This window comes from Puma concolor, chromosome E2 (genome assembly GCF_028749965.1).
Source record: "Puma concolor isolate L17-30 chromosome E2, mPumCon1.1.hap2, whole genome shotgun sequence".
NCBI classification, from domain to species: Eukaryota; Metazoa; Chordata; class Mammalia; order Carnivora; family Felidae; genus Puma; species Puma concolor.
Genome location: NC_141681.1, coordinates 12,711,500 through 12,724,921, shown reverse-complemented (window position 1 = coordinate 12,724,921; position 13,422 = coordinate 12,711,500). Strand labels below are relative to the sequence as shown.

Below are 13,422 nucleotides of genomic sequence, written 5' to 3'. Positions count from 1 at the left end.
TCAGATGAGTAATGGTAATTTTGTCTAAAACAATACTTACTTTTTAGAGATACATAGTGAAATATTTACAGATAAAATTTTATGGTGTTAATCTTCTGCTTCAAAACACTCCGTTGGGAGTTTCAGTGAATGTTTGGGGTGGGTCACGGATCACACAGATGAGGCCTGAAGCTGGGTGATGTGTATATGAAGATGCATACACTTATTTTTCTCCATTCTCTGGAATTTTCCATAGTAAAAAAAATAAAAAGGGGATAATATCTACCTCATAGATTCAATTTGACAATACATATGAAGGGCTTACCATAAAATATGATTGGCAAAATGTTGGTAACTGGTGCAAGTCTGATGCTGGGTATAGGGATTCATTCATTATACTTCCCTCTTCATTTCTGTATGTTTGAAGTTTTCCATAATAAAAATTTTTTTAAAGGAGCCTGAGGTCTAGATGTTTCATTAATGGCATCAGCACTTTCATTTTTTCCTTTCTCAGTAACTTAAATAAAGTAAGAGTAAAATGCAATAAAACATTCCAGTACTTGCACAATCATGTCTTGCTTTACAAAGATCAAGCCATACACAGCTAATGGATCAAATTTAAGGTTTGAAAAATAAGAAAAAATTACGTATATTATAGATAAATATGAGCCGCACAAAAATCAAAAGTAAATATAGTCCTCCTTTATCATATTTAAAGGTAAAATGAGACTGATTTCCTTAGGCATAAATTTTTTTAATTCGGGGAATAATAATGACGCTGATGATGATGATGAAAGAAGCTTAAGGCACTTATTGCTCTATAGAAGGCTAGCACATGTGGCTACTGCTTTACTCTATACATTTAGACTCCTGGCTTTGTGGCGAGTAGTCTATTATCGTGCAATAATCTAAGCACAGACTATTTAGAGACATATGTCCCCACACTTGTTTCTTCTGATGAAACTGGAAAAGCAATGACTGCAAATCTGTCGCCCAGACACAAAGGGGATTAGGAGAGGGGAAAACAATCAGTCTGTTCTCTACGCTAAGGCAATCTATTCTCTACTATGCAGAGTCTCAAGAACTGGTTAAGGAGCCAGATCAGAGTTTCCAAACTGGTCTGCTTTTGTTTGACCCACACATATCGCTTCTCGGCCTTTAGGCTAAGATCAAGTGTTGTTTGACCCACACATCGTCTTTCATAAAATAGAAAAACAAATACACACACAGATTCACATAAAAATCTGGACCTCCAACATCTCTTGAAAAACTAGTTAAAAAAAAAAAAATCTGGTAACGTTTCATGTGGCAACAACTAGCTGGTAGATACTGGAATTTGGGCCCCCTGTCCAGGACTGATATACAGACAGACACAGACATGATGTTCCCTGTCCTTGTGTCAATCAGGTAAAATTAATCCAACTATAACGAATGAGGTGGTGATGGTGGTGTGTGTGAATGAGAGTCTCCTCTTCAAAAGTATGATTTTTTTTTAATGTTTATTTTTGAGAAAGAGTGCCAGCAGGGGAGGGGCAGAGAGAGGGACAGGGAATCTGAAGCAGGCTCTGGGCTGATAGCAGCGAGCCCGATGTGGGGCTTGAACCCACGAACCGTGAGATCGTGACCCAAGCCAAAGTCAGACACAACCAAGTGAGCCACCCAGGTGCCCAAAAAGTTTGCTTAAAAAAATTTTTTTATGTATAATCTACTCCCCAACGTGGGGCTCAAACTCACAACACTAAGACCAAGAGTCACGTGCCCTACTGAGCCAGCCAGGCATCCCCCTCTTAAAATTTTTTAAATATTTCTTTTTCGTGCTATATATTCTGGCACTCAAACATGGTCCGTCTTATATTTTGAGAGGCTTCATATATTATACATACTTTTTTTTTTTTAATTTTTTTTTCAACGTTTTTTATTTATTTTTGGGACAGAGAGAGACAGAGCATGAACGGGGGAGGGGCAGAGAGAGAGGGAGACACAGAATCGGAAACAGGCTCCAGGTTCCGAGCCATCAGCCCAGAGCCTGACGCGGGGCTCGAACTCAAGGACGGCGATATCGTGACCTGGCTGAAGTCGGACGCTCAACCGACTGCGCCACCCAGGCGCCCCATACATACTTTTAATATAAAGGTTATTATCAAGCATTTCATTAATATTCCTTAGGAGCCTTTAATTGGTACTAGGCTGATAACAAACAGTCCATAAATCTTACTAGACAAAATTAAAGATCAATTTGCAGAAATCAACTCATTTGCAAAAGGACCTCTCCACGATGAAATTCGAGATGGGACCTGCCTTAGTTTATGTGTTTATTTATCAAATATGTCCTATATATAAGCATGTACTGTGCAAGTACAGAAAAAGGCAAATTTTACAACTGTAAAAAACAAATAACTAAATATTCACACGGGCGTCACCGCAGGCTGAAGATTTTTCAACCTAGGCACCGAGATCTCAAACTGGACAATTCTTTCTTGTGAAGAGCTGTCCTGGATAACACCACAGGATGTTTAGCAGCAGCCCGGGCTTCTAACCACTGGATGCCAGTAGTATTCTCCCCTGTCCCCAGCCCAGGGTAGGACAGCCACAAGTGCCTGCAGACACTGCCAAAGGTTTCCTGGGACAGGCTACAAGTTAAAATATTTTACTTCAACGGTGCCAGCAGAAATATATACAACTTCCTAATTAGTGATCTCTCTTTCTGTGTATGTGTAGGTATACATAACTGTAAATGATCAAACACTGGCTAATTAATGATACCTTAAATAAATGAAATTGAGAACTTAAAAAACAGTGATATCAAAGGAAACTAAGAAGCTTAAAGATTTCCACAAACTCAAATGAATTTTTTTAATGGCGAATATCTTCATAAATCCTACAGTTAAGCTTCTTCTGTAGTTGAGAAGTTCTTATTCTGCTAATTCAGGCTGTTTTCTGAATACATGTTTCTATATTCCAACACATAAAAACACTAATATAGCCTAACATTCATGGATAGAACCTATTTCTTTTTTTTTTTATTAAAAGAAATTTTCGGGGCGCCTGGATGGCTCAGTAGGTTGGGCGTCCGACTTCAGCTCAGGTCACAATCTTGTGGTCCATGAGTTCGGGCCCCGCATCGGGCTCTGTGCTGACAGCCCAGAGCCTGGAGCCTGCTTCCGATTCTGTGTCTCCCTCTCTCTGACCCTCCCCCACTCACACTCTGTCTCACTCTCTCTCTCAAAAATGAATAAACATTAAAAAAAATTAAAATTTTGTAAAATTAAATTTTTTGTAAAAATTACAATTTTTTAAATGTTTATTCATTTTTGAGAGAGAGAGAGACACCATGAGCAGGGGAGGGTCAGAGAGAGAGGGAGACACAGAATCGGAAGTAGGCTCCAGGCTCTCAGAGCCTGACATGGGGCTTGAACTCATGAACCCTGAGATCATGACCTGAGCTGAAGCTGGACACTTCAGTGACTGAGCCACCCAGGTGCCCCAGGAAGAACCTATTTCTAAGACTCCCCTCAGATATTCCCTTCCTTCCTTCCCTTCTTTATTTTTATTTTTTTATTTTTTAGTGTTTATTCATTTTTTGAGAGACAGAGAGAGAGCACAAGCTGGGGAGAGGCAGAGAGGGAAGGAGACACAAAATCTGAAGCAGGCTCCAGGCTCTGAGCTGTTAGCACAAAGCCAGACACAGGGCTTGAACTCACAAACTGTGTGAGATCATGACCTGAGCCGAAGTCAGCCACTTTAACCAAGTGACCCACCCAGGCACCCCAGATGTCTCTTTATACATTAAGATGAGCAGAGAAAAGTCAGTGAAACTTCAGCCAGAGAGCATTCTCTTCTAATTTAAATATTTCACTTAGAAGAAGGAAGGTAAATATTGAGTAAACCTATGTAGGTTTTTCATCAGTTTTAAGTTTCATCTATTTAACTCTGCTTCTGATTTTCCTGATCATTTTATAATTTCTTTGTCCAAATATTAACTAGTAAGTGAACCTTTTTATTTGAGAAGGGGTAAAAGGGATCAAGAACTAATTTTTATTGAGCTCTTCTGTGCCAGCAAGGGTATCAAGACACTTGATCTCATACCATTCTCAAAACAGCTCATAGGTAGGAATTACAATCTTCAATCTACAGTTTAAAGAATTCTGTGAAACTAGGGTTTGAACCAAGCAGGACTGCCCAAGTCAAAAGCACATATAATTATACTCTACCTACTTCCAAAGAAGGAGCCAAGAATAACATTAATGACAGCATTCTCTTCCCTTTACTGTAAAATATACCAGAGGCTCAAAGTAATAGTTACAAGAAGGGTCTTAATCTGAAGAGTTTGACGAAGAACTAAGAATCTCCAAATAAAAATAAGTTAACACAATCTAGTGGTAACAAAATTCAGATGTATAAGGTTTTCATATCTGTTCACAAATAATAACATCGGGCAGCAGGAACACAACCACAATTTCAAGACTCTAGCTGGGAGTGCTGAGTCAATAAAATGTCAACTTCTGTCAAAGAATCTAGATCAGTGGAACTTTCCAGTTCTTTAAGAAAGTAATATATAGATGCCTGCAAAAATGGCTCCAGAATCCAAACAGAACTAGCAATGTTTAAAAACTCAAGACCAGGATCAGAGCATCAATATCTTCATGAAAGAATCAAGAGAAAACCTAAAAGAGGTACTCTACTTATGCCTTAACTCAGGCTAAGGTCTGGAAGTCAGTCTATTTTTTCAACTGCTTGCAAAGTTCCCTCAACTTTTTCTTCCAGGTTTTGTTTCATGAAGAAAAATAAAACCACCGCTCGTTTACACAAGAGAGCGCTAACTTTTCTTCCTGGCACCCATCTCCCAGGTATTTAAAAGCGAGTGCACACACACACATTTGAATGCTTGGTTGAATCCTAAATAAGCTAGAACACAGGTGTCAGGGAGAAGAAAATAAAAGCTTCGCCAAGGAAACATTTTAGTTCCAAAATTCTAAAGGCAAATGCTGGGACTCCTGGGTGGTTCAGCTGGTTCATCCTACTCTTGATTTTGGCTCAGGTCATGATCTCATGAAGATGGAACCCTGTGTCGGGCACGTGACAGCACAAAGCGTGCTTGGGATTCTCTCTGCCCTTCCCCCTCTCACACACACACGCTTCTTGCTATCAAAATAAATAAAACTAAAAAAAATTACAAAAAATAAAGGCAAATTGCTAAGTGAAAGGGAAAATTAATTTCATCAAGAGTTAAGATGAAAAAGTTCATGATCCTGTTGTCTTAAAGGCATTCCCAGGCACAGAATTAGATCACAGTCTTAATTCTCAGTTTAGGAACCGAAACGACCCTGGCCTGGGGATAAAACAGTGACGATGTGCTTGACACCTCTGCCGGACAGCTGCTCCCATCTGTCTACTTTCTCCCTGCCTCTGAAAACTACTCCAAGGTCTGGATTTATCAGTTCCATGTGCTAACTGAAAAGGAGGCATATTTCCCAGGCCACATTTATGGAAATAAAATGATGACTCATTTCACCACTCACAAACAGATGTTAAATTGACCAAAGTATATTTAAATAATCTCATCTCATTCATTCTTGTTAATGCTTACAGATTCGTTCTTTCCAGGGTCTTTCTTTCTTCCAACAAAATGACTGCTCACATAATGTTTTATAAATACTAGGAAAGTCGTTTTGCTCTATGGAAAAAAAAAAAAAAGAATTGGCGAAGAAGGAAGCTTTTCGCAAGAATTTTCACATAGCAGGCATTAAAAACTCCCCCAAGCTGAGGGGCGCCTGAATGGCTCAGTCGGTTGAAGTATCCAACTCTTAATTCCTACTCAGGTCATCATCTCGGTGTGATATAGAGCCCGGTGTAGGGCTCTGCACTGACAGCAGAGAGGCCGCTTGGGTTTTTCTCTCCTCTCTCTCGGCCCCTCCCCATCTCACACGTGCTCTCTCTCTCAAAAAAACAAACAAAAAAAAACATTAAAAAAAGAAAACCTCCCCTAAGCTGAGACACAGAAACCTGGGTTCTTTGCCTTCGTGACCCTCTCTATCCTGCCTAAACTCACTGAACATAAGAGAGGCACAGTTTGAACTCAAGTGGGAGAAATACACTATATTGTATTTGCCCTCCTTAAGACTGTTCTGATTATAGCTAGGAAGCCATTCTGCCCTTTATAAGGGAAACCTTGACTTCCTCTATACAATTCACCCATCCTAGCAGTAAAAACCATTTCTATTTGAGAAGAAATTTCTAATATGGGTTTTCTTGCCTTTCTAAATATGAAGCTGTCTCTACAAACACACTGTTTATCAGAGAGCAAAATGGCAGATAAGCTGAATGTCTTTTATGGGGAAATGGCTCTTTATAAGTTATAGAACACTAAAAAGATAACACTGTGCAGACATTAATAAGAATATCAAATAAATTTACATGCACTAACATGAAACGTGTTAGTGTATGTATTTTGCATTTTTAAGCAAAAATGACAAATTTCAGGAAAGTAGGCTTAGATGATACTATTATATAAATGAAAGCAATTTTATATGTGAAAAGAAATTCCATACAAAGATACATATACACAGATACTAAAAGCTTAGGGAAAGATCTAGAATAGAGCTGTCCAACTGAAATATAATGAGAGCCACATACAGAATGTGAAACTTTATAGAAAGCACATTAAAAAATGCAAAGGTATGGGGCGCCTGGGTGGCGCAGTCGGTTGAGTGTCCGACTTCAACCAGGTCACGATCTCGCGGTCCGTGAGTTCGAGCCCCGCATCGGGCTCTGGGCTGATGGCTCAGAGCCTGGAGCCTGTTTCCGATTCTGTGTCTCCCTCTCTCTCTGCCCCTCCCCCGTTCATGCTCTGTCTCTCTCTGTCCCCAAAATAAATAAACGTTGAAAAAAAAAAAAAATTTTAAAAATGCAAAGGTAGGGGCGCCTGGGTGGCACAGTCGGTTAAGCGTCCGACTTCAGCCAGGTCATGATCTCGCGGTCCGGGAGTTCGAGCCCCACGTCAGGCTCTGGGCTGATGGCTCAGAGCCTGGAGCCTGTTTCCGATTCTGTGTCTCCCTCTCTCTCTGCCCCTCCCCCGTTCATGCTCTGTCTCTCTCTGTCCCAAAAATAAATAAAAGTTGAAAAAAAAAATTAAAAAAAAAATGCAAAGGTAAAATGAATTTTAATCATTGATTCCACTTAACCAGTATGTTAAAGGTGTTACCATTTCAAAAGAGTAACTGATATAAATATTATTGAGATGGTTTGGTTATGTTTTTCTTACAAAGTCTTGAAAACTTAGTGTGTATTTTACACTTATCACATACCTCAATTTGGACTAGCCACATTTCAGGTGCCCAACAGCACTGATTGTATATAGGTACTCAAGACTGACTGCTGTACGAGACAGAGGCAGCCTAGAAAAAGAAATGTCAAACTACTAACTTTCATTTCATCTTCTACATCTTTTAGTATTGTTTGAATTTCTTCAATAGCCAGGTATTACTTTTATGACACTTAAAAAACCTAAAATGCATCCCTATATAAAAATCCAAGACAGCAAAAACCTCAACTTTAGCCCTGAACCATAAAGTTTCTAAAAAAAAAAAAGAAAAGAAAAGAAAAGAAAAGAAAAAAAAGAGAGAGAAAGAGAAATCTCAACCTTAAGACAGGCAGATTTCTTAGGAAACAAAAAAGTACTAACCATAAAAGAAAAAACAGATAAACTGAACTTCATCAAAATTTTAAATTTATGTTCATCAATACACACCAGGAAAAAGTGAACAGGCAAGACACATACCAGGAAAAATACTCAGTAACATTTATAACCGACAAAGTACCCATTATCCAGAATACATAAAGGACTTCTACAAATCAACAATAGACTGAGGAACAACCCAGTACAAAACAAGAATGGAAGAGACATTTCACAAAAGAACAGATACAAATGGCCAATAAGCACACGAAAAGATGTCATCATTATTAATTAGAGCAACACAATTTAAAACCATAAGAGAGGGGCACCTGGATGGCTCAGTCAGTTGGGCATCTGACTCTTGATTTTGGCTCAGGTCATGATCTCATGGTTCGTGAGTTGGAGCCCCACGTCTACATTGCAGAGCCTGCGAGGGATTCTCTCTCCCTCGCTCTTTGCCCATGCCCCGCTCACACACACGCATCTCTCTCACTCAAAATAAATAAATGAATATTAAAAAAAAATAAAACCTCAACAGATAGCATTTCACATCACTAAAATAAAAAAGATAGATAACACCAAATGTGGGCAAGGAAATGGACCAAGTGAAACCCTCATACACTGCTGGCAGAAACATAAAATGGCACAATCATTCAGAAGAACTGTTTGGCAGTTTGTTATAACATTAAATGCACATCTACCCTGTGCCCTAGAAATCCCATTCCTAGGTACTTGCTTACCCAAGAGAAATAAAAACATAGGTCTTCAAAATTAAAACAAACAAAAACAAAAAACAAAAAAAACCCGGAAACCCAAATGCCCATCAATAGGATGGCTGGATAAATTGGTATATTCTTATAGAATGGAAATTAAAGAAATGAACTACTGACAGACACAGCAACACAGATGAGTCTCAAAAACAACGTAATAAATAAAAGAAGCCAGGCACAAAAGAGTTACACAATGTATGATTTGATTTACATGAAGTTCTGGTACAGGCAAAACTAATCCATCATAATAAAAATGAGTAGTTGCCTGAAGCACAGGGTGTTGAGGAAGTGGGAGAAGAGAACCAACTGGAAAGAGAAACGAGGGAACGTTCTGGGGTGATGGAATCATACTAGATCTTATTTGGGGTGGTGGCTATGTGGATGTATAAAATTGACTGAATTGAACATTGAAGGCTCCTAAGACTAAGCTATCTCCTGCCATGAAGGTCAAATGCTATGGGGAACTCACAGGCACTAGTTAACGGATGCCATCAGATACATCTTGTGAACAAACAAAGATTGAGAAAATATTAAAGCCTGGAATATGGAGAACTGTCATTAAATTGCTCTCCCTCATTCTTCTACCACTATACTGATGTGAGTCACCAAAAATCTCAACGTACTTTCCTGTAGTTTGTAATTTATAAATGAGATGAAAGCATACTAATCACAACTAAAATGGTATCTTCACCTCTCTGAAACTTTGCTTTATTTGTATCTCACCCCTTTCTTGAATATTTTCAATGAATGTCCATTTAACAAGTCATCTAGCTGAAATTACAAGAAAAAAAGCAAGATAGGAAGGGAGGAAGGGAGGAAGGAAGGAAGGGAAGAAGGGAAGGAAGAAAAGAAAAGAAAAGAGACAAGAAAAGAAAAGAAAAGAAAAGAAAAGAAAAGAAAAGAAAAGAAAAGAAAAGAAAAGAAAAGAAAAGAAACGGTAAGGCAAGAAAGAGGCAAAGAAGATAAGAAACTAAGCATGAGAGAAGATCTAGAAAAGACTTCCTGTGTTCAAGCGCAATCTAGTCAATTTAGTTTCAAAGCAGGAAAAACATGAAGCCACCAAATGTACTCACGAATGAAAGTCAGGGAGTCACTCCAAAAGCCCAAGTTTATTTCTCCACTGCCCCTCCCCATCAGTTCACTCAGTTCTATTTTTTCTTGCAGTAGAAGCCGTAAGAAAATCCCCCAAAGCAACAAAGAGGTAGTCACTCCAAACTGCCTTACCAATAAATAGGATAACATGCCAAGTGGCAGAATATTTAGCTTATGTCCCTGCTATGTCTCCCACATGTATCCCATCTATTCCACAGAACAATTTTCCCAGCAGTCACCAGTCACAGCCTGAGCACTTTAGTCACGGGACACCTTATAGTTCAAAATCCCTCAGATCCAGCTTAATCTGGCACCTAGGCTAAATGGGAGAAAACAACTGTTTCCTTATCCATAAGGAAACCCAAAGTTAAGTGCAGGAAAGGCTGAGGGAATACCATGTGCTTCCTGGCTAGGAAACAAGGCTTCCAGGCACAAATCAAAGCTTTTGCTCACTCTAACAAGAATGTGTGCTGTGAAATGCACTGCTGTGCAAACAACAGTTCTACCAAAGGACAAGTCAACCTGAAATAAAGGAAACAGTAGGAGTTGCAAAATGAGTCTTGTGGAATGAGTAAGGAACTTCTCACATGTCTATGCTTGAACTATGGTATGATTAAGCTGAAATAAAATGTCATTCCAATCATATAATAAATATCACGGTCTGTTTCCGGGGTCAGTTACTTGCTGAACGCAGGTGTGGAACCAAAAGCACTCTACTGTTTACTTTAAGTTTTTTTTAACGTTTTATTTATTTTTGAGACAGAGAGAGACAGAGCATGAGCAGGGGAGGGGCAGAGCGAGAGGGAGACACAGAATCTGAAGCAGGCTCCAGGCTCTGAGCTGTCACCACAGAGCCCGACGCGGGGCTCGAACCCACAGACCATGAGATCATGACCTGAGCCGAAGTCGGACGCTTAACCGACTGAGCCACCCAGGCGCCCCAACATTTTTTTTTTTAAAGAATGTATCCTTCATATATATATATATATGTATGTATGTATGTATTATTCTCAGTTTTTAAGAGTCTGTTATGGTTTAGCTCCCTCCCTAACATTTTTTTTTTTTTCCTTTCCCTCCCCCATGGTCTTCTGTTATTTTCTCAGGATCCACATAAGAGTGAAAACATATGGTATCTGTCTTTCTCTGTATGACTTATTTCACTTAGCATAACACTCTCCAGTTCCATCCACATTGCTACAAAAGGCCATATTTCATTCTTTCTCATTGCCATGTGGTACTCCATTGCATATATAAACCACAATTTCTTTATCCATTTGTCAGTTGATGGACATTTAGGCTCTTTCCATAATTTGGCTATTGTTAAGAGTGCTGCTATAAACATTGGGGTACAAGTGCCCCTGTGCATCAGCACTCCTGTATCCCTTGGGTAAACTCCTAGCAGTGCTATTGCTGGGTCATAGGGTAGATCTATTTTTAATTGTTTGAGGAACCTCCACACTGTTTCCCAGAGCGGCTGCACCCGTTTGCATTCCCACCAACAGTGCAAGAGGGTTCCTGTTTCTCCACATCCTCGCCAGCATCTATAGTCTCCTGATTTGTTCATTTTAGCCACTCTGGTGAAAAGCACTCTACTTTTAGGATAAAGACTGACAGAATAGACACAACCAAAGAGATAACAATGAAATCTCTATAGATCAAAGTCTACCCAAGGCTTTTAAAAAATGGTTGTCATTAATAAAAGCTATTCATTTATTTATTCATTCATTCAACAAACACCTGTAAGATATTTACCATGTATCAGAGTGGACATACAAAAAAAAAAAGATACAAGGTCTATGCCCTCAAGCTCACTGTGCAGTGGTAGAGACATATATAAGTTGGGAGAGTGCAGTAAGGGCTAAACTAAAGGCTATTAACAAATTCAGGTAGAGAGGGGTATTAGTTGGAATTTTTAGATGTAAGACACAGACACTGACTCTGGCGAATTAAGACAGAAAAGGAATTTATTAAAAAGATACTGAGAGGAACAAAAAGGAATACTGGGCTTTGCAAGTGTCCCAGAATATATACTAAGACAGACCATATCCAAGGCCATAAAACTAACGTCAACAAATTTAAGCGTTGAAATCATAAAGAGGAGGCTCTCCAACAACAATATAAATGCAATATGCAAAGTGAGAAGAAGTGAAGAAATAATAAGCAGAAGTCAGTGAAATCAGAGAAAAATCAATGAAACAGGGTCACTTCTTTGAAAATAATCAATAAAATGGAAAAGTCTCTAGCAAGACACACAAACAAATAAATTACCAACATCAGGAATAAAACAAGTAATCGCTACAAACCTCGAAAGGATAATAAGAGAATGCTACAAAATCCTACCCACATAAACTTAACAATTTAAATTGACAAAATGGGCCAACTCCTCAAAAAACACAAACTACCACAACACATCCACTATGAAATAGCTATTTGATAAGCCCTGTAACTATTAAGGAAACAGAATTTATATTTTTAAAACTATCAAAAAGGAAATCTCCAGGTCCAGATGGTTTCATTGGAGAATCTATCAATTTTACACAATGTCTTTCAGAAACAGAAAAGGAGGGAACACTTACTCGTTCATTTTATAAAGTTAACACTGTCTGATACTGAAACCAGACAGACAGTACAAAAACAAAATAAGAAAACTAATACCTACATTTCTCAGAAACAGACCTACAATTCTTAAAATATTAACAAATAGAATTCAACAATAGTCAAAAGAATTATACAACATAACCAAGTGAGGGATGAAAGGCTGGTTCAATATTTGAAAATAATCAATGTATACTGGCATAAGGACAGACACAGAAATCAAAAGGATACAGCTGAGATTCTGGAAATAAACCTAGCTAAAGTCAACTGACTTTAAGAAAAAAAAATTTTTTTAAGTTTATTTATTTTGGGGGGGGGAGAGAGAGGGGGAGGGAGGGAGGGGGAGTGGCAGGAAGAGGGGGAGAGGGGGAGAGAGAGGGAGAGGGGGAGAGAGAGGGAGAGGGGGAGAGAGAGGGAGAGGGGGAGAGAGAGGGAGAGGGGGAGAGAGAGGGAGAGGGGGAGAGAGAGGGAGAGGGGGAGAGATTGAGAGAGAGAGAGAGAGAGAGAGAGAGAGAGAGAGAGACAGAAAATGAGAATTCCAAGCAGGCTCCACAGTGTCAGCACAAAGCCCGATGCGGGGCTCGAACTCACAAAACTGTGAGATCATGACCTGAGCTGAAACCAAGAGTCGGATGCCTAACTGACTGAGCCACCCAGGCACCCCAAAGTCAACAGACTTCTAACAAAGGTACCAAGACAATTCAATGGGGAAAGAATATTTTTTTCAAAAATGGTACAACTGGATATCCACATGCAAAAGAAGGAAGCTGGACTGCTACATCACACTATAAATAAAAATTAACTCAGAATGATCAAACACCTAAATGTTAAGCTCTAAAAATATAAAACTCTTGGAAGAAAACATAAGGGTTAATATGGTCTTAAGTTAGACAAAAGTTTCTTAGATATGCAATCATGAGTGGCAAAAAAAAAAAAAATTCATTGGATTTTATAAAAAAAATTTGAGCTTCAAAGGACATGATCAAGAAAGTGAAAAGATACCCATATATGAGAAGTATTTAGAAATCATTTATCTGATAGGAACTTGTATTTGTATTTAGAATACATAAAGAACTCTTACAACTCAGTAATAAAAGACAAATAACCCAATTAAAAATGAGGAAAGGTTGTGAATAGATACATCTCCAAAGAAGATATACAAACAGCTAATAAGCACTTGAAAAGTTCACCAACATCATAAGCCACCAGGGAGATGCAAATCAAAACTACATTGAGATAGCGCTTCATACCCCCTAGGATGGCTATGATCAAAAAGAGGGATAATGACAAGTGTTGATGAGAACGTGGAGAAAC

General features: G+C 38.8%; 1 protein-coding gene across 4 annotated transcripts in view; it reads right to left on the bottom strand.

Moving 5' to 3' along the window:
• The window catches only part of CFDP1 (chromatin remodeling protein CFDP1), a 121,655-nt gene that overhangs the window by 64,030 nt on the left and 44,203 nt on the right, over positions 1-13,422 (bottom strand). Inside the window, exon 6 of one of the 4 annotated variants that reach the window (XM_086688880.1) lies at positions 7,284-7,373. The exons of the other annotated variants lie outside the window; for them this stretch is intronic. Within the exon in view, the coding sequence (XP_086545006.1) occupies positions 7,295-7,373 (79 nt within the window). The 3' untranslated portion in view covers positions 7,284-7,294. The remainder of the gene's footprint in view (positions 1-7,283; positions 7,374-13,422) is intronic. 4 annotated transcript variants of the gene reach the window in all.